The 24,554-nt window shown below is 39.4% G+C and overlaps 2 protein-coding genes across 3 annotated transcripts in view; both read left to right on the plus strand.

The window, feature by feature from the left end:
* Positions 1 to 5,956: 5,956 nt before the first annotated feature.
* sall3b (spalt-like transcription factor 3b) lies at positions 5,957 to 15,645 on the plus strand. The gene is made up of 4 exons (XM_031733646.2): positions 5,957 to 6,849; positions 10,703 to 13,678; positions 13,775 to 14,118; positions 15,191 to 15,645. The coding sequence occupies exons 1-4, from the start codon at positions 6,768 to 6,770 to the stop codon at positions 15,581 to 15,583; spliced, it is 3,795 nt and encodes a 1,264-aa protein (XP_031589506.1). The 5' UTR covers positions 5,957 to 6,767; the 3' UTR covers positions 15,584 to 15,645.
* A 1,314-nt stretch (positions 15,646 to 16,959) lies between these two features.
* The window catches only part of atp9b (ATPase phospholipid transporting 9B), a 43,456-nt gene continuing 35,861 nt past the window's right edge, over positions 16,960 to 24,554 (plus strand). The window contains exons 1-2 of one of the 2 annotated variants that reach the window (XM_031733635.2): positions 16,960 to 17,062; positions 17,495 to 17,566. In XM_031733635.2, coding sequence (XP_031589495.1) covers positions 17,535 to 17,566 — 32 coding nt within the window. In that variant the 5' untranslated portion in view covers positions 16,960 to 17,062; positions 17,495 to 17,534. The remainder of the gene's footprint in view (positions 17,063 to 17,494; positions 17,567 to 24,554) is intronic. The other variant, XM_031733627.2, reaches the window with a different exon arrangement.

The raw sequence follows: 24,554 nt of genomic DNA on the forward strand, positions 1-24,554 counted from the left end.
TGTACCTGCGATTTTACAGTTTTAATGGCATGTCTAAAAGACAAAAATGTCAAACAAAAATGCCCAGTAACCATTAAGACTAAACAAACCTATGGAAAATGCCATTAGTATTGTAATTACCTTCATATTAGCCTATTTATCTACTGTCATGCTATAGTCAGCATTTAAAAGAATCACTTGGCCTAAATCCTGTCTCTACTATCCTGACTTCTTTTGTTTTGCATGGTTCTTTTTCAAATCCTATGTGTCCACTTGTATTTTCACCCACATCCTCTCTTTCCTGCAGCCCTCTGTTCCTTCAGCTCCTCAGGTACCAGATCACATCGACAACTGATGAGTTGTAGCAGATATCAGGGTTGTATGTGACGCTCTGAAGGGTGTATTTCAAAAGGGTTTGGGGTCATATTTCACTGTTCCAGGGCTGAGGTGCCGTCATGTATTAATTAAAATCCAAATACCCCTATTGATTGTGTTATCAGGCTAGTGCAGCCTGGGCCTGCTGTATTGATCCAGCCTGTGATTTACGATCATTTTCTAGAAAAATCCCTTTGTGTGATTACATGAGGAAACAGAGCCAGAGTGAGTGCAATTCTTTTAGAGATATTATAGAGCACAGTGCCAGTGGTGGAGGGCTAAACAGACTGCCACCCTGAAGCCCCTCACAGGAGAGATATTTTCAACTAGAAAAATTGTTATGATCCTGTTGTTTTCAATGAAAAGTAAATCAAAGGAAGCAGCTGGCTCTACACACTCATGAGTTACAAACTGCGGCTGCAGCCTGTGGCTTTCAACATTGCACCTCTTAGATAATGTGGGTAATTTAGAAATCCCGCCCTATTAATGAGCTTGACTACATTCCCAAAATATACTTTTAAAACTCATTCTCGCTCGTGGGTAAAGACATTGCATAATTACCTACAAAACACCTCCGATTTTTCCCTTTCTTTTAGTTTAAAGACGTGCAAGTGTGATCTGAAAACTTTAACATTTAACAAATCTGTCATTTACAAAACAGTTCATTAAAACCTTAAAAGTAAAGAACAATATTTGCAGTTTCGCTTGTGTCTTTGAGTTTTTCCACACTGAGTCAGTGCGCTGTCACTGTGAAGAAACACTACAGTCATAAATCAAAGAAACTCTTTGGCATGCCTCCTGAGCTTAACCACCTTACTTCAGTGTGCTATGGCGAGCCATATGCGATGACTTTGTCAGCAAGACGGCTGTAAAACTGACAATGATTCAAACCTGAGTGAAATAAGCCGCTTGGACAAACATTTTCATGATGTCATACGTTAACTACTTGCAGCACAATGCTGCTTGTTCCAAAATACACCGAAAATACTGTCATTCACAAACAAACACCGAAGGACAACAGGCAACAGTCGCAGACCCTGACTGGGACTTAGAGCAGGGAACAAGTGTGTGTGTCAAATTTCAAAATAAAAGTCCTTTTTTTAAATCAAAGACCAATATGATGTAAAATTTCAGAATTTTTAAACTAAACCTTCATTTTCACACAGGAACCGATTTGAAGCTACTATTTATTGTCTGTTAGTGTCCCTGGCTGTTTGTGATTTTGAGTACATACCACATGGGGAAACAAACACACTCATATTTGTGGGTCAGTTATCGATGATGTGACATCCTGGAGCTCTGTAAAGATGCTGACAGTTTTACTACGTACACCTGTGTGCCTGAAAAGGTGGCTGGCCACTTAATTAGGTACATCTGTGAACGCTTTATTTGGTACACTTATGTGCCTAATTAAATGGCTGTCCCCTTTATTAGTTACGCCTGTGGTCACTTTATTAGGTACACCGTGTGCTTAAAAAAGGAGTCAGCCACTTAATTAGGTACACCTGTGTGCCTGGCCACTTTATTAGGCACACTTGTGTACCTGGCTACGTTTTAGGTACACCTGTCTACGGAGCCATTTCATTAGGTACATACACCCTACCAAATTTTAACCTCAACCTACAGAAGACAAAGCAACGATCTCTGGGCGTAGCAACAATGCTACAGCAATTTCTCCAGAAACTGTACAGTCCAGTTCTTCCACTGTATTTGCTGGGCAGCTGTGATATGTTTAACCTTCAAGTGACCCAGTGAGGTAGTTTATGACCCCAGCTGATATTTCTAACAATAAAAAATGTTTTCTACTGTACAATAATTTTTTCAGTCTATTTCTGCTTTAACTTTTTATAGTTTTTAAAGGAATTGTCCCATTGGTATGGTGAGAATAATGGAAAGTTATGTAGGCATCAAGTTTTTTTTTTTAACATCATAAGCTTCATTTTAACACAATCTTTCCCTTGTAATTACCACATTGTAATGTTTTTCTCTGAGCCATGGCTAACAGATGTAAGAGAAGACAGGAGGCAAATACAAATGCATGACAATGAAAATAGCTCCACTGAGTTGGAGTAACCTCTTCATGCATAAAAAAGTATTGCAAAAACAATAATTAATGGCATATTTTAGAATATCAGTCTTATATCAGTTCTTATATAAAATATAAAAAGCTAATAAATGAACTCACTCTGTCATTTTAGTCACTACAATACCTTAGTCAAAAAAGGCAAACAATAGCATCCTCTGGTTACATCCTCACATATTTATCATACCACAGCACATATGTGGCTCTTACTTTCTTCATTAGCACAGAATGTTATTTGATCTGTAGATTTGTCCACTATCAATGAACTTCTTAGGAAATCAGGCTTAGCTAAAAGAGCTTTAAAAGAATATTTGAAGAATTTAACGTCCTCCTAAGCATGTATTAAATTATTTTAAGACGGTCTAACAGTCTATCAACTTCACACAATATTTTAGGTCACTTTAAAGCTCACTGTAAATCTTCTGCTCATATTAAGACAATTAAAAATAACATTTTAAAAACATTTTAGTGAGTTTAACCAGTTTTTGGCTCAACATCATCAGTCTGCAATCACCACCACGTAGGCCAGTCAAGTTTCAGTGAACACATTGAAGCTCTTTAGGTAAAAATCTGTGCATAAACATTTTTATTATTCCCTGCAGATTCTCCGCGAGGCTTTTCCTGTTAGTCAGTAAATACCTCAGTATGAATAGATAGTTTCAAAGTCTTGCCGTGTCTTTCAACCTGATATATCTCTGGAAAGTTTTGCATTTTTCTCGTGGCTGATCACTGTCTTCAGGGGCCATTAGCTTGTCATATCTCCATCTGTGGCCTCATGCTCTGTACAGCAGCCTTCGCATTCCTCAGTTGGCACCGGCTGATGAGCCGCTGGTGTATCTGCTCCTCCTTTTAGCTGCTAGTAAATCACTGCGTACTGTAATTTTCATACAGACAAAATGTGGTTGCAGAGAAGCTTCTCAATTCTGAAGAATCAAATTGTAATCTTGGCGAGTACGTCGACCTCACTGTCAATTTCTTGCTCAGAAATGACTGATACGCAAATGTGCAAAGAACTTAAACATTACAAATGACAGATTTTAACTTTCATTTTATATTAATTCAAACATAATAGTGTATTTGGCCTATTTTCAGACACGCAAACACTTTGTTATATTAACTGATATCTTTTCCAAGTTCTTGTGGAGTGGACAAAACATGAATGAATCTGTATTAAATGTGATGTTGTTTTTAGGAGCTGTGCTTGTTGATTTGTTGGTATTTATCATTTTCAGGCTCCTGAAAGAAAAGAAATACCTTCTATGTTATTCATGCCATAGCCGCTGATATCACATTTCCTGTGTTTTTTCAGCTGTTAGTGGATATCAGGCTAGAATGATTATTACTGACTATAACAGCCCATGTTTGGAAATTTAATCCTCTTCCTCCTTTATATCAGATATTTTGGCATATAATTATAGGCGGGTACGGTTTGATTTGTACAACAAAATGAACATTATGTAACACAAGGAAGCATGACACAAAAAAAGAAAACCATGAGTCACTGGCCCTGACAGCGAGGCATCCGGTGGTAATGGTTTGGGTCCTTTGTGCCATGATGCCTGGTTTCTACAGATGTGATGCTGGTGCCTGGTTTTGGTACCAGCCCACATTTCTGCAGGTTTGAGAACTGAGTATAACATTGCATTAAGCGGCAAAACTTCATGTTCATGAACCATGTGATGAAAATTATAGTGGACAAAATCTGCAAATCATCTGTGAGTTTCTTGCCATAACCCCTCCCTTAGTTACGTACTTCAATGGGTCCAAATCTGGGCACAGCAATTTTGTGGTGCACTACTTGTGCCAGCTTTTTGGCACCAGTGCATGTCTTTTTTTTTTCACTGGAAATGCAAACAGCTGGTTCTAGATTTGGCACTGGCACTGGATTGGTGGAAAAAAAGGTTGCAGGAGGAAATTAAGGTTGAGTGCACACCAATACATAGTTGTTCTGAAAGATCGCTTTTAACTGTGTTCTCTTCCAGAACAACAATGCCTTCATCCGCATGAATCAACAGTGGCTTAAAAGTGTTGTGAATCATGTGATATGGCCTTTAAAGTCATTTTTAAAAGGTACACACTGATGCTGTGGTCCAAACCAAAACAAAGGTACTTTATGTTGTTTTCTTCTTTACCCATCCTTATATGCTATTGCTGTATTTCTGCAGTATTTACAGCTTTAAAAGTTCTTTTTTAGACTTCTCTTCATTAAATAGCCTGGAATACTACTGGTCAGTTGTTTTTCCAAAACCACTGAAAACAAAAATTCTACTGAAATCCTGTGTAATAGCTTCATCCAGGATTCAGGACCTCTTTGTTTCTTAAATTAAGCCAGTGTTTGCATTGCAATCTAACACCACAACTCCACTTACTGCTGCTCCAAAATTAACTGGAGACTTCTTCTGCCCTGCTGAAAAAAGCGAAGCAGTTTTAGCAGCATAGGTCACCTAAATAGCATCATGAATAACTCCCAAGTGCCTTTTTGTTTCATATTTAATTAAGTGATTTGTGTATTTTTAGTGTAATTGCTTTCAGCACTTATTTATTAATGAATATAATTTATTTAAGTGGCTCAGCTGGATTACCTTTCCTCGTCATATTAAACAATATAAACTGATACATTTGTTTGTCTAACAGATGTTCACAATGATTAAAATCAAGTGGTGCTTCGGGCATAGAGTGGAGTCTGCACCGGTGGAGGCCAAGTTAGAATCTGGAAGAGATCATGGTCAAGTAGTTGCTAGTTTGATTTTGTGTGCTGACGCTGGTTACAAAGAATCAATATCGAATCAAGGAGGGTTGAGTTTCTAGATAAGCGTTCTTGGCCACTCTGGCTATTCATCATAAGTCTGTAGAAACCTGATAGGTCAGAAGAAATTATATTCGAGCAAGAGTGGGGCCTCCTTATCTCTCTATAGCAGGGGAATAGGAGACATGCCGATCAATACCAGGCTGTTGTGTAGTACTTGCAATTATCAACAGCTGATTCTGTCGTCCCCCAGCTGCATCTTTTAATACCACATAATTACAAGTTTGGGGACAATGTCTGGTGAAAGGGGATTACAGCTTTGCTGAAGTATGCTTCATTCTTCTCTTGGCTTTGAAATAGCTACAGTCTGTGGAAGGGATTCAAACACATTTTATTATACACCTCATACTCTTGCATACTTTCTTTTTTAAAGGATTTTATTTATTTTATTTATCGATAACTGAGCTCAGTTTAAGTTTAAACTCTGGTCTGTATTGGCTGCTATTATGTCAACCAACCGGTAAAACATATATACAAGCTACAGAAAAGGTGTATTCAGCCTAGTTTTATTTTCAAACTGAGCTCATCTTGGTTTATCTTACACACTTCCCTGATGCTCACTCGAGGGAGGATTTCTTCTCCGACACATTTTTCAGTCTATTATGGCGCCAAATTGTGGGAGGTCGTAACAAATGAAGCAAGGGCTCCAACACCTCCTGTGGTATCCTGGCAGTAGCCTATCGCAGGCGGCTGAAGGGCATCTAATGATGGACCGGAGGCGGAGGCAACAAGGAGAGCGCCGGTAGCTCGGATAAACCAGGGAGTCTCACTTCCGACAGTCACCAGTTTAAGATCGGATCTACGTGCGACCTGAGCGAGATTTTTACGCACAAAGTTTGACTTTACGCACGTATCCAATCCTACGAAATCTGATCTGTTAGGGAGTTACCTCTTCCGTCGCGTTGATTCTGGGCTTGAGGCAGTTTTGGGTGTTCAGCCTATTTTCTCTGAGGGTGCTCCTGCTAGTGTTACGCTTTTGCCTCGAGTGTGTGTGAGGGATTCAGCTGGGACATCGAGCCATCCACCTCCCGAGGAGTCAACTCAAAGTGGAATGTCTAAGCCAATCCAAGAGCTGAGAAAGGAAATAAAACAATCTTAGACTCAAACGGACTATCTAAAGATGCAGCATTTGACCACAGAGTTAAAACCAAGACCGTTCCAAAACGATTAAGACTCTCAGGAGTTCAGATCGGACGAAACCATGTTGGCTGCTCGGAGATGTGCGTAAAATCAGCCGCACATCGGACAGGAAGTGAACTAATTATTATTAAACACCATCCCTCATTTCCATATCTACCGTGAGTTGGCTGGACGGCAGCCAATCACCCATCGAAAGGCAGCTAGAGTCGTAAAAGCATTATCCTTCCTCCATCATAATTACACTGACATGCGCAATCTGCACTCGGGCATCAACACCATCCTCCGATCTCTTATTTCACCGAACCCGCTCTTCGCGAAGCGTCCCATTCGCTGCTTGTAGATGATTCGGCGAAAGGCAGCAGCGAGGCGCACAAACAGATCAACATGTCCCGGCGAAAGCAAGCCAAGCCGCAGCACCTCAAGTCAGATGAGGAGGCGATACAGACCGGACTGCTCTGCAATAATGGTAGGTGTCCGGGGAGCTTTGGACGACTTTTCAGGGGTTTTTTTTTTTAAGCTGCTGCGTGAAGAAGGACTGTCGTGTTAGACGGTTTATTCAAAATGATTTATCCTGTTGCAAAAAAAACTTTTCAGGCAATTTGTAAAACAAAATAGAAGAAAAATTTATTTACCCCGTTTTACTTACCATTTTCTGCAGAAACACACCTATTATTTTAGCATTATTTCGGCATCCCACTTTTTAGCTTTCAAGTCTCATTAGGGAAACTTTGTTAAAGAAAAAAAATCCGAAAAAGTTCATGATTTGATCACAAGGAAGCTTTTTTCATTTAGTTTTAACTTTACTTTGAGGCGTGCAGGTCGAGATTTAACAGCTGGAGAATATGTTGACACAATATGGAGTAGCAACTGTAGACTGAAATCATTTAACATTTTTCTTTATGAACCAAGTTCAATGTAATATTTTACTTGCTTGGTGTTTAATTGTTGAAGAAACAGGACCTGTTGTGAAGGACTGCGCCGAAACAAAACCCCAAAATCAAGCAAGAAACGCACGGAAACAGCGGAAATCTTATATTTTGTTTCACATTATGTTCCTATTTTATTTATTTTTTTATATTGGGGGCAAAGTCCTCCTGCCAACTATTAAACTTTTAATGACAAACATTTATATTATAAATCAAATAGAAATAGTCTTAAAAGAAGCTTCTTAACAAAGTAAGACGTTTAAGTAAATCAGGACCCTTTTTTAAATATATATGTATATACATTTAAAGTTTTTAATTATAACATTATGGAAGTCCATGAATAAAATAATGACTAAGGATTATTAGCGCATTTCATATCATTTGTAAACAGATTAAAATCATTAAAACATACGACCATCCCATGTTAGAGTACACTATAAGTCTTATTTTGTACATTTTCAATGTCAGGATTTAATCTGGTGTGCTTACAGGAAATCCTTATTCAACCTTTTAATCAACAAAGAAGCTGAGCATTAAATTGTATCAGCGTTAATATTTTAAGTGTAAATCAACATTTAAACTGCTGGAAGAGGCCAAAATGTTTACTGAAATTTAACAGAATTTTAAAATTGATCTTTGGCCTCTGAATTTGGTGCAGAATCAGATGAAATACTTTTACATTCCACCAGGGTCGTAAATATAAATTCATCCAAATAATGCTAATGTAATATCATTCATTTGACTCATTTTAATTATGTTAATGTTGATGGAGGGGTTTTTTTTTATTATTTGCATAACCCTGAAAAGGAAAAGGCCTGTAAATGACAAAATCAGCTTCACCGGTGGAATTGCAATTTTTATCATCATCGCCGTTTTTGTTGCGTATTTTTCATTGAATTATATGTGACTTTGTTTTTATGCGTGGCTGTGAAAATGTGTCGAGTGTGGAAGAGGCCCTCCTGACTCGGGCCCTCCCACCGCCCTCCAGCCAAGCAGGGGGCTCCGCCACTATGAGCTGCGCTTTGATTGAGCCTGCTGACTTAACCTTTGGCAGCCTCACCCTGAGAGGGGCAAGTGGTCCATGTCTGGATCACAATACAATTAGTACATCTGAACCATTGACCTCTGCGGCCCAGAGGTCGCGCAGAGTCACAGAAGCATTAATGCTGGGCTGCGAATCTGTTTGCTTTTCAGCTGCAGCTTCATGGTTTTTTTCCCCCCTCTCCTCTCATCGCCAAACCACACAAGAAACCAACATAAATCTGTTTACTGTTCCTGACATTATGGATTGAGTGAGGGTGACATTTTTAAATAAATTCCCATCACGTGTTATTACATTTGGAAATATATTTAAAGGTTTAAATCAAATCCGATCTTTTCTTTGTTTTCATTGGAAGTAAATCTTACAGAGAGCAGACAAAATCCTGTGCTAAAACAGTGGAAGTGTTTTCACTCCTGTGTTTGCTGAATCGCCCTGGTGATCCTCAGACCACCCACTTTGTGAGGCAAGGACTCTGATTATTTACCCTTGACAAGTTTGACTTTCAAATAGATTTTTCTACTCTGCTCTGGTTACACTCTTACTTCTTAAACTGAAAAAAAAGTCTGTAAAAAATTCTTTTTATAAAATCTCTGACGTGCCACATTTGGAGTTACATGTCTATAATGTGTTAGTGAACTAATTTCCTCCTTAATACAGACATTGTTCTGCGTGTTTGCGTGAGGATTTGTTCAGTGTGTTCGTATAATTGTAAATATAACAGACGTCTCCGGCTGCTTTTAGCTCCAGCACACTGGGAGTAATTCTTTTAGGTGGTGAAATGTGATAATTGGAGTTTATTGATTTAAGTCGGAAACACAAACACACACGCGTGTGCACATGCACACAAAATATGTGCACATATGGGGCCACACAAACACACATTTGTGTCAAATTTAGCACAAACACACATCTTTCAATCTAAAATTATTTAAAATTCACATTTAGTTTGCGTAAGGAAAAACGCTGACAGCCTCTGTGAACGTGTCTTTAACGTCTGATGCTTACAAGAATGGAAGTTTGCAAAAATAATCAGTTAACAAAATCCAATTACAGTCGTTCCTAATCCCTGAAAATATCCATCCGTCTAAATAGTCCGTTTTAAGATATTGTTATCCTTAAATTAGTCTAGCAATGCCCAGATATATGTACAATAATTCAGTAGTGATTTCCCCAAAACTTCCCATCTGGCATTACTGTCTGTTTCCTAATGGGGCAAAACCTGAACAGATGCAACAGAGATCATAAAGTGTGAAATCCTGTCATAAGGAATGTCACATATCAGCTACTGAAACGGGGCAAAATGAAATGAAGATTTCAAAATAAAGAATTGTGCTAAAATATGAAAAAATACGTCAGGAAAAGTTTGGAAACGAGGACGACAAGGCACGCTGTTACGTCCTGTTCACGTCAGGGTATTTTTTGTATTTTTATTTTTATATGTATTTTGTATTTTTTGGTATTTAGACGCATGAAATGCAAAAAATAAAAAGGAGACGTGTTGCTGATGCAGATTCACAGCTGTGTTCCTGTAGAAATTTGAGAAGACAATTAAATTTATCAGACCCTGAGAGCGAACACAATGTTTTAATAACAATCAGGGTATAACATGTGTTTCAGGTTGTGTAGATTATTAAATGTTACAATAGTTTTTTAAAGTTTAGGTTAATTCACTTCACTTTTTCCAAATAGATATTTTGACAAATATGTGTTTTCACGCACTCTGGATTATTTTACTTTACTGATTTCTTTTTAAATAAAAACAGGAAGTGGGACTTGAAAACTTCTGTCAGACACTTAAAAGCATTTTCTTTTACAAAGCCGGTTGAATTCAGTATTTTAAAGTCACGTCTCATTAAAAATGAACACACACTCCACAGCTGTAAACTTTGAAGAGAATGTTCTCTGGTTTTACAATGCAGTTTTTTATATTAAAAATAAACCTTAAAATGCCCCAAACTTTTCCTCCTGTGGTTCATAATTGGTTCTCACATGCAAATGTACGTGTGTGCATAACTTTTACAGCACATATGCAGTGTAATCTAAATTTGTTTTGGATAATTCCTTGACAAACCGTCCCGTTTCAGCTTGACATGTTTGTTATCTTTGGACGCTGCAGGGTTACTTGTGGATTTCAACGTTCAGTGGAGTTAAACAATGGTTGTCCACACAACACGAGATTGGAAAGATGGACTCACTGCTCTGTGTGTGTGTGTGTGTGTGTGTATGTGTGTGAGAGGGGGAAGGGACCATAGGTGAAAGGTGATATAGAGAAAATTTGTCCCACTGACGAAACATCGGGACATTCAGTGATCAGTTTCCCATTCTTACTCTTGTTTTTTTTTCCTTCTCAGGGATTTTGGATGGCATGGAGCGAGAGAAGGCCAATGAAGACAGTGAGGAAACACACATCTGTGATAAATGCTGTGCTCAGTTCTTCACTTGGACTGAACTGTTAGAGCACCACAAAGTCTGCACTGAGGATCCCTTGGTGCTGATAGTGAAGGACAGCGAGGGGATGCAAGCACCGGAGGAATCTCCTGTCGGGCCGTCTCCAGTTCCCAGTGTAGCGTCCAGTGACTCATCTGCAGCAGAGTCCACGGATGCCGGCTTTGAGCTGGGAGAAACGCTGGTGAATGACAACGACAGTCTGGATAATTTGGAGGAAGGGAGGGAGCGGGATGAAGCTATGGAGCTTGAACATTGCCCACAGGACAAATACGCTACAACGCCTAGCCCCCATCCCCCGGATTCAGCTGAGTCCACTCCTTCCCAGATGTCCGCAGCTGCCAGCTACAGCATGCCGAGCACCAACGTGACACTTGAGATCCTTCACAGCACCAGGGTGGCTGTTGCCCAGTTTTCCCAGGGGATCAACAGCAGCGGTCCAGGAGGGAAGGCAGCTTCAGCAGCCATCCCGGTGATCCTGGAACACCTGCTAGCTCTGCAGCAACAACAGGTCCACCAGCTGCAGCTTATAGAGCAGATCTGCAGCCAGGTAGCTGTCATGAACAGACAACCAACACAAGCAGCATTAAACCCAGTCTGCAGGTCCCTGTCTTTGGCTCCTAACCCTTTCCCCTCACAAGGCATCATCCCTCCTCCCGTCCTGCCACTGTCAGGAACGATTCCCTCCGCCATTAACGGACAGGCGGCTGTTTCTTTGTCTTCTGTGCTTGAAAAGTCACAAACTCTGCCCTCACAAACTATATGTGGACAGCCCACATTTAAAGATGTCACATGTACCTCAGCCTCTTCAGAAAACACGACCCCATCTCTCTCCAGCTGCAGCAGCAGCATCTCCACATTGCTGCCTCCTTACACAGGCTCACACACCAGCAGTGTTAGCAGTACTCAGACACTGAGCTCCTCCAGCCCACTTTCGCTGGCACAGAGCAGTCTACTCAGCTCTTCTTCTAGCCTGCCATTTCTACCTCAGAGCCCCCCCAGCAGCGTCATTTTTCCCAATCCCCTGGCTAGCATTGCCGCCACAGCTAATGCACTTGACCCTCTCGCAGCCTTGATGAAGCACAGGAAAGCAAAACTGCCTAATGTGTCCTTGTTCGAAACGAAGCCCAGCCCAGAGGAGCCCTTCTTCAAGCATAAATGCAGGTTCTGTGCCAAAGTGTTTGGCAGCGACAGTGCTCTGCAGATCCACCTGCGCTCCCATACAGGAGAGCGGCCCTTCAAATGCAACATCTGCGGCAACCGATTTTCTACAAAGGGGAACTTAAAGGTGCACTTCCAACGGCACAAAGAGAAGTATCCTCATATTCAGATGAACCCCTTCCCAGTACCAGAATATCTGGATAATGTGCCAACAAGTTCTGGGATTCCCTATGGAATGTCCATCCCTCCAGAAAAACCTGTCTCCTCCTGGCTGGACAGCAAGCCGGTTGTAGCAACTCTGCCAGCCACTCTGGGTCTTCCGCTTTCCTCCACTATTACTAGTATCGGAGGCTCAAATGACCCTGTAAGTGTAACACCATCTGTTAAATCTTCCTATGAGCCAGCTCCTGGTGAATGTGTATCTGTGTCACCTAACCACAGAGGCAGCGAGGCTCGTTTCTCTCCCGTTTTAGAGTCTCCACAGTCCAACCGTGAGATAGAAGCCTCCAGTGTGCTGAAAACAGAGGGGGTGCACCTGCCCCAGAGCTGCACCAGTAGTCTGAGACTCAACCTTGCCTCTGAAACAACCAGCACCACCATCCCATCTGTAACCACCACACCTGAACCCATCGCCTCAGCATCTCCTGCCTCCAACTCTCCTTCTCTCTCATTAAACTCCGACGAAATAAAACTCCCATCGTGTGGCCTCCTGGATTCTATGCAAACATCTGAGACCTCAAAGCTTCAGCAACTGGTGGAGAATATTGACAAAAAGATTACAGATCCCAACCAGTGTGTCCTCTGTCACCGTGTCCTCAGCTGTCAGAGCGCGCTCAAGATGCACTATCGCATCCACACAGGCGAAAGGCCCTTTAAATGCAAAGTGTGCGGCAGGGCTTTCACCACCAAAGGAAACCTGAAGACTCACATTGGCGTTCACCGAGAAAATCTCCCAGTGCAGGTGCAACACTCGTGTCCCATTTGCCAGAAGAAGTTCACCAACGCTGTTGTTCTTCAGCAGCATATCCGCATGCACATGGTTGGGCAGATTTCAGAGTCAGCCGCGGTGGACGGGCTGCAGGAGGTGGACAGCAACGTGTCTTTCAATGAGAACAACTTTGACAGCCTGAGCAGCAATGGCAATGACCTTATTGATGATATTTCAATGGAAGAGGATAATGAGGATGGTGAAGAGGAAGTGGAAAATATGGAGGAAGGCGTAAATGCATTTAAACCCTTAATCTCTGATTGTAATTCTCCCCCCAAGTCTTTAGCCATTGTGTCAAGTATAGCAGCTCTGGAGAAGCAAATGAGAATGATTGACTCTGCTGTAAGCCTAAACCAGTCATTTGGTACAAAACCCCTAACTAATGGTTTTAAAGACAGCAGCCAGCTCAATATTGAAGCTGCTTTATCAGAGAAAAGGGTGGAGAACTGTAGTGAAAACAGCCCACATGTGTCCGAGTCCTCCTGTTCGCCTTGTGTATCAGCATCTCCCTTTCAAAGCAACTCAGAAAGCATGACGATCAAATCACCGGCAGTTGACAACAGCAGGCCAGAATCCCAGGAGCCTTTGGCAGCCTCAGTGAAGAGAGAGCAATCTGAGTCTCCTGCCTCTGCACCAGCAGCTGCCCAAGAGCCGAGAGGAACACAGCCCAGCAAACTATGTGTGAAAGAGGAGATGCCTTACAGTATGTCATTCCAGCTGAGCAGAGAGAGAGGTAAGCTGAAAATGCCATGTAAATATTTATTAAAATAACCTTAAAAAAACGTTTAGTTTTCTAAAGATAACTTTATACTGTATGCTTTTGTTTCAGCTGCAGGTCAAAGTATTCCCAGCCTGATTACCAGCACTTCATCGGGCGTGATAAAAACCGAGGTGAATGGTCACAGTCAACCGAGCACCCCGATGGAAGGGCACCATCCTCCGTTTAGTGTCCACATCACCCCAGCTTATCCGTCAGTTGGTAGCCCAGGTATGACCTCCCTGCTCGGCCCCGCGCCTCCTCGGCGAACCCCAAAGCAGCACAACTGCAATGTCTGTGGGAAGAACTTCTCCTCAGCCAGCGCCCTGCAGATTCACGAGCGGACTCACACCGGAGAGAAACCGTTTGTCTGCTCGATCTGTGGTAGAGCTTTCACCACAAAAGGCAATCTGAAGGTAGATAAAAACGGATGGTTTTTCTGTTGTGTTGTGTTGTGTTGTGTTAGGATCTTATCAAGGAAAACTGTTCCCTGTTGCTATTAAGTTTTAAAAAGTGCACAGTAGGTGAACCGGGACTCATTTTACTGTGTTGACTATTGGATAAGAAAAGACTTCCTGCAAGGCAGGAATCCTTTAGACCGAGAACCTGGTTTCAGTTTTAGAGAAACAAAGCATTCAGAGGATCTCTTGTTCAAATGTGTCTCCAAGTAAAACAGTTCATATTGAAAACAGAATGATGAAACAGATGAACTAAATGAAGACACAGAACATTTACCAAAAAGCATACATATTCTTCTCTACAAGGTATCTTTGCTTATAATAATGCTTTAACGTGAATTAGGAAGCATATCGATGGAAGCTTAATCATGCACCTTTCAAAATAAGACTGCTTACACTATACAGGTTTTTGTAGGATTAAAGCCTTGTTCATTTTTTAGTTTCCAATTTCATTGTAGTATTGTTCTAGGTATGACTGTGCAATGACAATAAAGAGTTATCTCTCTTTATCTCTATCTCTAGTACAACATCATTCTAACACTGACAAAATCCCTGCTATTCACCACTTGGATCTTAAAAATCATAACTGATTATTACTTTTACTTCTTAAATGTTAAGAAGTATCAAAAGTAACTCCCATTAGATTTCCTCAGAACCACCGGTGGCACCTTCATAATGTTTGTTTTTGTCCAAAAAATTAAAATATTGATAAATTAAAGAGATAAATAATTAGAATTGAGAAGCTAGAAAAACAAATATTTTACAGTATTGAATAATCAGAAAGGTTTCTGATTAATTATTAATCAACAAATCGATTCTGGATCAAACAATAAAAACTTGCTGTTCAAACGTTTATTTTGTCAGAGCCTAAAAATGACATTTAAATAAATCTATCTGAACCATCAGGGTGTGTTTGAAAAAAATCAAAATATCTAACATGAATAAACTGTCAGCTGTCCTATAGGTGATATATAACTATGTTTGTATTTTGAAAAAGATCACCACCTAACACTTTAAATGCCATTTTCAGGTTCATATGGGAACTCACATGTGGAACAATGCACCGGCAAGGAGAGGCCGGCGGCTGTCGGTGGAGAACCCCATGGCCCTGCTGGGTGGAGAGGCTGTGAAGTTTGGAGAGATGTTTCAGAAGGACCTGGCAGCTCGAGCCATGAATGTAGACCCTGGATTCTGGAACCGTTACGCGACAGCTATCACCAACAGCTTGGCCATGAAAAACAACGAGATCTCAGTGATCCAGAACAGAGGCATCCCTCAGCTTCACCCCCTCACGGCAGGCATGGACAGAGTGAGCACCGCAGGAGGTCCAATTGCCAGTCTAACCAAGACAGGCATCGACCTGGGAAATAACAGACATTTTTCTCTGCTGATCGATGACAGTAAAGAAATTGGAATCAATTGAAAAAAAGACAAATGTTGTGAAATTATGCAAGTTATTATGGACATTAAAATATTTGTAAAACACCTTGTTTGTTCTTATGTATTATATATAGACTTGAAAAAGAACTTTTTATGATTCAACAGAGAATAGTAGGTTATTCACATTTTGCTATTTTACTTTGCAGTCATTTGTGAATGTGTTTTTCTACACAGTAAAGAAGTTGTTCAGCTCGTACTGTAATTGACAATTTCTTAGATGTATGGTTGCTCTGAAGAAGGGAACATATGTTCGATAATCAATAATGCAAAGAGTCTGCTTTCTCCTCCGGACACCTGCCCACTGCTGCTACAGTGAGAGCAAAGCACAAAATATGCTCGTAAACATCCACATCTATGAACTGAAAAGATACGTTGTCAGTGTTATGGTGAGAAATTGTCATTCTTAAACAACAGTTGGACCGAATAAAAATCAGAACACACCACCTGTATGTTCAGATCTATACATGAGACTCCTTAGTTATTACACTTTTTTTTGCTTAGAAATCACAGCCAAGAATAAGCTTTTTCATTTACTTTCATCTCTTTCAGCAAGGATTTTTTTTTTGGCAAACAATAAAATGGCACTCATAAACTAACAGCTTTAACAAATTGATTCTGTAGCTTGACTATATTTTATCATTTTAGTAGAACTGCAAAGCTATGTCTGTAGTTTTCAATTAAATCTAAAAACAACCATCAGTAATAATAATAACAATAATAATAATAATAATATTAATAATAATAGTATTAAAAAACAACTACCCATCAATTGAAAAATTCAATGAGTTGTGTTATCTGTAATTATTTAAATCAAAGAAAATAACAGAAAAGTAAGTCAGCAGTCAACACTACATTTCTATAAAGGGAGACTATGTCAGCCAGTGTCAATTTAAAACTTTAGGCACAAAATAAAGGCTTATATTTTGGTAAGTAGTTTCTATAAATTCGGATTAGAACAGTTGCTTCTCGATAATTTCAAAATGATGTGGTGCGTAATGCAAATTATATCACCTATTCAAGGTTTCGTATCATCCTCCAAAGTCTTATTTTAGCATAAGCTATATTTATTTTTTCACTACACTGATTAAATCCGGGTGCAACCTTCGGTTACATCTGGAAAGCGCAGTTCTCGCATTGCTACATTCAGAAAAAGCCCACTTTGTTTATTTTTGTTATTGTTTTTTTGCACACACGCTGCGCAAAACAAGTGTTGTGTGAGATGAACCCTCCGCCCACCCAGTCTGTGCTCTCTAATCTTAAATTAGTAAAGCAATTTTTTCTTGGCTTGACATGCGTCACTACGACATTTTTAAATGCCACGTGAATGCAGCACAAATCCCTACACGTTTTGCGTGGCATCGCATAGGTACTGCCCAGCCAAGATGGCTGACAGCATCCCGTTAAATCCGGTGCGGAAGAACTCGAAGAGAATCCCGTATTACAACTCAGCCAGGCTTTCAAGGTATGGACGGGGTAGCTGAGCTGTTTTTTCGGTCTCGCACTAAAGCGACAGTCTTGTTGTCTGACAAGTTTACGTGTTTTTGCTTTGCTTTTGCTTCCCGGGGCTCGGGTCTGTGTAGGGGGGTCGTGCTTGTTAGCTTGTTTTGCTAGCAGTGCTGTTGACAGCTCATTAGCGGTTTCTGCTTTGACAGCTGTTTGATTTTACCACACCGCCCCAGGTAAAGTTGGAAACCTGCGCAATATGTACTTTGCTTTTTTACAAGTCCCATAAATCAGCCTGTCAGTGTCAGTGTAGCATATGTTAGTGATAGTTATCTGCTGTGTCCCCTCGGGCTTTCAATTTAAAGTCACATGATAGCTATGTTGGCGTCACATGATATATGAAGATAGTTACTTTCTGTAGTCATGATTCACCATCTTGCTCATCTTTCAGAATGGAAGAAGATGAACTAACACAGTCCTCAGGGTGAGGAATGGACAGGAAGCGAAGTAGGCGCATAACAAGGTACTTGTAGTTCAAGAGCATCCACAGCAAATAGCTTTGGGTCATGTTAACTTATAGGCAAGTGGCTAATGAAAGGTGAAAGGTAAAACCTCGACCCCTGCAGGGTTGGAATATGGTGGCCAAGTTAAGATTTAAGTAGAAAATGTCCTAGTACGTCCACTTGTCTCCTTTGAAGTGAGGCTCACGGCAAAAATAATAAAAACTTCTCTTCTTCCTGTGGTGAAAAACATCTAGTGATCTCCTTTAGGATGACAATGCCTCCACCCATAGGGCACAAGGATTGGCTGGTTAGTTTGATGAGTATTAGAATGTTATAGTTTCAATAACACAAGATTACAACCTAGTTGAATTCCTATGGTAGATTTTTGAGTGCTGTACACCACTGTAATCAAGTAATCAAAACAGGGACTTGTATAAAAATCTCAAGCTAAACTGAAGGTTTTCTAGTAGTACATGATGGTTTAGCAGTTTAAGATGCCTTATGGGCTGAGAAACAGAGAGGTACTGCTTGCTAATACAAGATAGGTATGCTGTAAAGAAAAGACTGCTTTATTTTTATTTTATTCTTTTTTACACTAATAGGGACCACATTTTACAAAGAACATCAAGTTGTGGTGGAAAGGATTAAAACTTAAGTGAAACCATAAATGGGTCAGTAAAGTGTTTACTGAGGGTACAGGTTAAGGCAGTCAATTTATCATTCATCAAACAAAGTAAACAGCATTTTCCAGCCTTCTTTTTCAGTGAGCTTCAGTCATTGATGACAGACTGCCTTAATCAAAGTCTGAAACTTATTGCTACAAGGTGCCAACAGCGGCACTAACATTACAGTGTAATAACAGTGACAGAACATTATATATAGCAACACAGTTTCAGTCAACTGTAAGCAAAAAAAAGTAGCCTAGGTAGTGTTTTTAATGGGAATTTTAAGTCAAACTATAACATAACTGCTTAATCCTTTAGTTCAACAATAACTAAATCAAATGAACCATGCAACTTCTCAGGAGCCTCCACAGTATTGAAATTAAAAGATATTTTATACTTGGGGATGTTGTGTCTTGGGTCAGACTTTTCAGCCAGTTGCTTAAAACCCTACTTTTCCACTACGTAACTGTATCAGTAATTTCCACCCAGAATTAGCTCTTCCTGTCATATGAAGTGCAACTGGTGAGCGCTCCAGTGAGTCATTTGTTTACTTTTGGGTCACTCCTCACCAGCTGCTATTATCTCGTCTTTCATAGCCTGGTTGTACTGGATGGTGTGTTTTTTGCCTCAAGTGGTGAAACAAGTTTGTTTCCACCTTTAGCAGAGACAGTTTTCATGCTTATTCTGCAAAGCAGTGTGCTTTTTTGGAGACTGTTGAAGTAGTTCATTTCTAAATACTCGTCAGAGGCTGATATGTGGCTCTCGCTGTCAGAGATGTCTGGGCTACACTTGTTGTTGTTCGCACTAAGTATTGTAAACACATGGCGCAGCTCTATCCCTGATATCACATTGATGACACATTTTTATAATGTAAAAATATTTCCCACATATTGTAATGGAAGATGGCACAACCTTAGAAAGATTGTATTGTCCCATGTGCACACATAAATCACAGACCTCAGCAACTGTAAGAGGTGTTTTGTAGTGTGTGGTAATGTGCAATTCAACCGCAGTATATTAAAAGGCAAAAGTATTCCGTTTAAATCAGTTTTATATAGTTGCAGTTCACAACAGTAATCTCCTCAAGGCATTTACATTCATGGGTAAAGACCCTATGATATTACAAATAAAACCCCACCAATCAGATCCCTTATGGTTAACACTTGGCGACAGTAGGAAGGTAGAACTCCTTTTTAACAGGAAGAGACATCCAGCAGAACCAGCAAGGGGCATCTGTCTGCTGCGACTGACTCGAAGGGTGAGGGGATGCTAACTCACTGAAAGAAAGATGGTAGAGTTGTGTAGCTCTGTGTAGCTCTGGCAGTTCATGTTAGACTGAGTCTATTTCTCAAAATTTGTCAGCTCTAAGTCTAAAATAAAGAGCTTAATTTCACTTGAAGTGCATCCAAGCAGAAACACTGGCGCACGTGTAAACAAACAGCTATGTTGCCACGAGGGCAGGGATTCAGGACAGGACAATAAATCCCACTTTGTTTCTAAGACCTGTAAGTTGTGTCTAATTTTAATATTTCTCCTAATATGGCTAAAAGCACATTTAAACTTGGACTTCCTGAGAAAATCCTCTGCCACGCTGAACTCCTTTCTCATGAGTGATGAAATTAATGTGGCAGTTTATTGATCCCTGTAGAGGAATGATGAGAGCTAATTTTCTCGAACTGTTCCAAAGCATTTGTCCTGAAGCTGATGGAGAATGCTTTCCTACTGACACTCTGAGCAACTGTTGGCAACAACGTCAACGCTGCACCGGAGAGGCAGAAAACATTTTTACAAAACAGCCCACGTTTCCCACAGGCTTGAGTTATTATGTAATCAGATGTGGGTGTTCCATCGCAAGAAACACTGTGGCTAATAATCCGCTTTTTTTAGCAAGTTCAAATGGTGTGTAAACATATCACACATTTTAGTAACAGTGAAACATTTCCCAGATCATATGACTCAAAGCACAATACTTACAGGGTTTACACTACTACTTTTATGTTTATAGATCTGTCTAAAACAGTCTTTTTTTTTTCTTATCCTCTTTAACAGTTCATCTCCCTGCATATTGTCATTCAATCAGTGTTTGTTTAGTTATAACTTGAGAAATCTGTGTATCTGTATCAATTGACAACTGTTCTTCTCATCAGGTTCAGACTTGGCATAGCTGGGTCTTTGGCTATGAACTGAAGGATTTGGGGTATGCGACCAATGCAGGTGTGCTTGGATGCAATCCTCTGAAAAAACAAAAACAAAAAAACACTGCTTACTCTGAAGGTGGTGATTCTATGCGCAGGATGTGTGCTGATTGTTTGAAAGATTTGCTTGAACAAACAATGGATTGACAGCAGGGTTCACCATGAAGGGCAAGAAGTGTGAAAAGAATCAAGGGACAAAAATAAAGAAGTACAAATGGTGGTTGGAGTGAACAGTTCTGGTGGTTTTGAACATTTGGTTTCTTTGTATGTTTTCACTTCTGTAATCTAAAGAAACACCCACAACAAGCAAAAAGTAGCCAGTAGCTGTTGTTGTATTTTTGACGTAACCATTGATGACAACACACTGATTCAACATGCGGATACTGGTCTGCAAGGCTCTGTGTAGGATCAACACACAACCTTTACAAGACACTGAAGTGCAGTGCTGAGTGTGTGAAGTCATTTGAATTAGGGCTGTTCGATATAACGATATATATCGGATGACGATATAAAAACGTCTATCGTTTCATTTTACGCTATCGTTTGTTTCGTGGTGTCGCAAAATAAACTGTTTGTGGCAATATTTTTTCATCGTTTTGATGGTCACTGTAGTGGCTATATTAATTTCTTAAAGTTCTCTCTTTCTCTTATATTTAATATAACCACACTACGGACGGACAAGCGCCTGTTTTTATGCGTTGTGGTTGGCAACAACGACGGTAACACCATCGCGTGTCCGCTTGTTTATGTTCCACATAAACCTTTCACAATAAAGCTCATGATCCTGTTGAGACTTTTCAAAATAAACTGAATCACGTGAAAGAGCAGATTATTTATGGATGAGAAGTAAAAAAGAGCCGCCAGGTGCTAAAAAAATAAACCTTAGACTCAAACGTTAGAACAGGCTTTTCCCAGCAGCACGCTGTGTAATAAATACTCACAAAGAAAATGGCAGCCGTTACAACTAATGTCTAAAAATGTATAGTTTCATGCATCTGTTAAAACACTGGACTCCAACTACATGACGCGCAGCTGGAAACACTTCCCGCAAGTCGAGCTGCCCGAGATTCACAGAATTTACAGAAAATGTTACATTTTTGTGATTTATATCGTTATTGGGACGATAGAATTCTTATATCGGGATATGAGATTTTGGTCATATCGCACAGCCCTAATTTGAATGAACAGGTCTTACTTTTTTTTTCTCACTGGAAGTTGTACTTGAATGACAGTATTTCCCCTACAGTGACACCAGCCATGTGTTTGACTGTCCTTGTGAAGATATTGAATTAAAATCTTACATTCCCAAGTCTCAGAACCTTAATTTTGGACATGACAACTAAATGCCAAAATCCTGACTTAAATCTTAAATTTTAACCCTAAAGAAACCTCTTTTCTTAGGTTTGTTCTTTCTGATAGTAATAAACTCGAACTGGTTCTTGCAAATACAGCTGAACATGTATTTAGTTTAGTGCCTCACGCTATAAAAAGGCTCCTGAGATCATGCTACAAATCCAGGACATTTGTTGGTGTTACAGTTTATCAAACTTCTTTAGGGATTTAATCCATCCATTTAAACATCAGCACGCTAATCTTAAGACTCCTGCAATACTAAAATCCTTCAGTCACTCACTCATGTTATTTTAATGAGCAGTTTATATTTTCAACAGCCATAATCACTCAAACACATTTGGTATGTGTATGCATGTAACTGGACTTTTAAAATAATAACTTAATGATTGTGTGTGTGTGTGTGTGTGTGTGTGTGTGTGTTTGTTTGTTTAGTGGACATCTGTAAATTGTTGCTACCAAAATGAACTGGGTTACACTCTTATATGACAATTAAAAATTAATTGCTTGCAGCTGAACTTCATTACTATATAGAGACAGAGTGATTTAGCGTACCCTCATTTAACAGGAAGAGTAGGATACTCGTTTTGGCGTTTAAAAAAAAGTAAATACTATATTCATGAACCCCGTGTTGTAATACCTTAAAATAAATGGCACCCACTTTTGATGCTCAAAGTGCCAAAAAAAACCTTTGAACAACTCAGAACTGTCTTCTCAAATATTATGACTCAGTTACTTGAAAATGATCAGGATTTTGTTATGAGGAACTTTATTTTTCATACCAAACTATATCTGATAAGCACTTTGCTGTGCAGAAATATGGGTGTATCTGCCCGCAACAAGAGGCTTGTGCTCATGACAGGATATAAGCATGAATAGATTCCTGTTTGGCTAAGTTACAGCATTTGTTACCGGCATGTTTCTCTTGGCTTAGATGTTGTTTGACTTAAAAAAAAAAAGTGCTGCAGTTTTTTGTTTTTTTGTTTTTTTTGGTTAAAAAATCTCATATAAATGAAAAAAACTTTAAGAGTATTTCTAGCAGCAGATTCAAATTTTATTTGACAGAAAATATTTTTTTTAATAAAGAAACAAATACTATAAACATGTGGGGGGAAATGGTCTGGACTGTGATTTGTCCAGACTGTGATTTTTAGAAGTGAGGAAACAAACAAATATATTAATTGATAGTAGTTGCTACACAAGAAATAATTATAACAGATTTTTTTTAATGATTTGTATGATGAATTGTACTCTTGTAAAAGTTAGTTTCTATTTGTGGTGAGGCTGAATTGTGTTAATAGGGTTGTATTTGATGGAAAACACCATCATCATAGAGGGTGTTGATTTTGTGGAGACAATGAAGTGAATGTATAAACCAGCCAAGCCTAGTGGTGCACACCTTCTTCCCTTGTTCAGAAACAGAGCTTTGGGAGTTTCTGTTCATATGGTTTATAAATAGGTAACAGGTTGTTTTGTAGCAGAAAGTCCTCTTAACCACCAGAGTGCCATTATCTCCGGTCCTTCAACTAAAGTTGCAGACACTCTCAGCTCAAACAGAAAGTCAGGCTACACCAGGCGTCTAAATGTTTTACTGCTGGGGAGGGCCGCATCTGTGAGTTTGGACCTTAAGCTCATAATCCTGCTCATGCTGCGTTTGCTTGCGCACATGTCCACGTTTATTTATTTATTTTCAATAAAGGACACTCTTGTACAGTGGAGTGACCTTTCTGTCTGCTTATATTGTAGGTTTTTTTTTTTCTGAATGTATTTGATAAAAATAAGTTTCTGCTTCTAAAAAGAGATTTGAAGTTGAAGTTGGAAAAAAAATCTAAGCAAAACACAAACCTTCCCAAAATGGTAAAACTGAATGATGTTAAATTTGAATTAAATATATATATATTTTTTTGTGTGTGTGTGTCTGGTGACGTGTTTATTCATCTTCAAAGTTTCCTTAGCAAACCTGTCAAACAAGATTCGGGTTTTTGTCATTGGTCTTTTAAAAATCCACACCCTACATCTACATCAGCAGATTTAGGACCTTATCACACTTTCTTTTTCTCCCAGTATTTACAAAAACAACAGTTTAATTCTAAAAAGCAAAAAAAAAAAAACCCCAAAACCCCCTGCAAAATGATGAAACGGAAGAAATTTGTTAGTTTATTTATTTAGTTTTTTAGTACAGTAAATTTTATTTACTCAGAACATCCGCCTCAGTATAATACTTGGAAGATGTGACATTGATCAGAAAAATGTTATAAATTTCTTCAGCTTTATTTTGATTGTTGCTGATATGAGACTCTCTGAATCTTTTACTACTATATTTAATTGCCATCCTCATTTTCATCACATAATCTGGCAATGTCACTATAAAGATCATCGAGGTCATTGCAGGGTTGACGTGACCACAGTGTATTTTTTTTTTTTCTTCTTATAAGAATCTAGACATTTATTAGAGGGCGTCTCATGAATAAGGTAGTATATCTTCTCAAAGGTGTTTCTAGTGTTTATTATGTTGGCTGTTGGCTCTGCCCCTCTAACTAGCTTTAATCTTGGCTTTTCTCACTGAATCCTGCACATCTTGTACTTTGAAGTGCTTTTTTAGTACTTTTTTAACCTTGAGATTTGACTAAGTATAAAGTTGGTCATAGATGCTGTTACTTGTTCACACTGCTTGGATATACTGTTTTTAAGATTAAAAAGGTTGAGTTTAATGTAATGAATAGAGCACTTTTTTCCTTCTTTTTTTTTTTTTAAACTAGTGAAGTGAATTTTGACAGTTTTTTCAAAATTTATTCATT

This window comes from Oreochromis aureus, linkage group 22 (assembly GCF_013358895.1).
Source record: "Oreochromis aureus strain Israel breed Guangdong linkage group 22, ZZ_aureus, whole genome shotgun sequence".
Classification (NCBI taxonomy): Eukaryota; Metazoa; Chordata; class Actinopteri; order Cichliformes; family Cichlidae; genus Oreochromis; species Oreochromis aureus.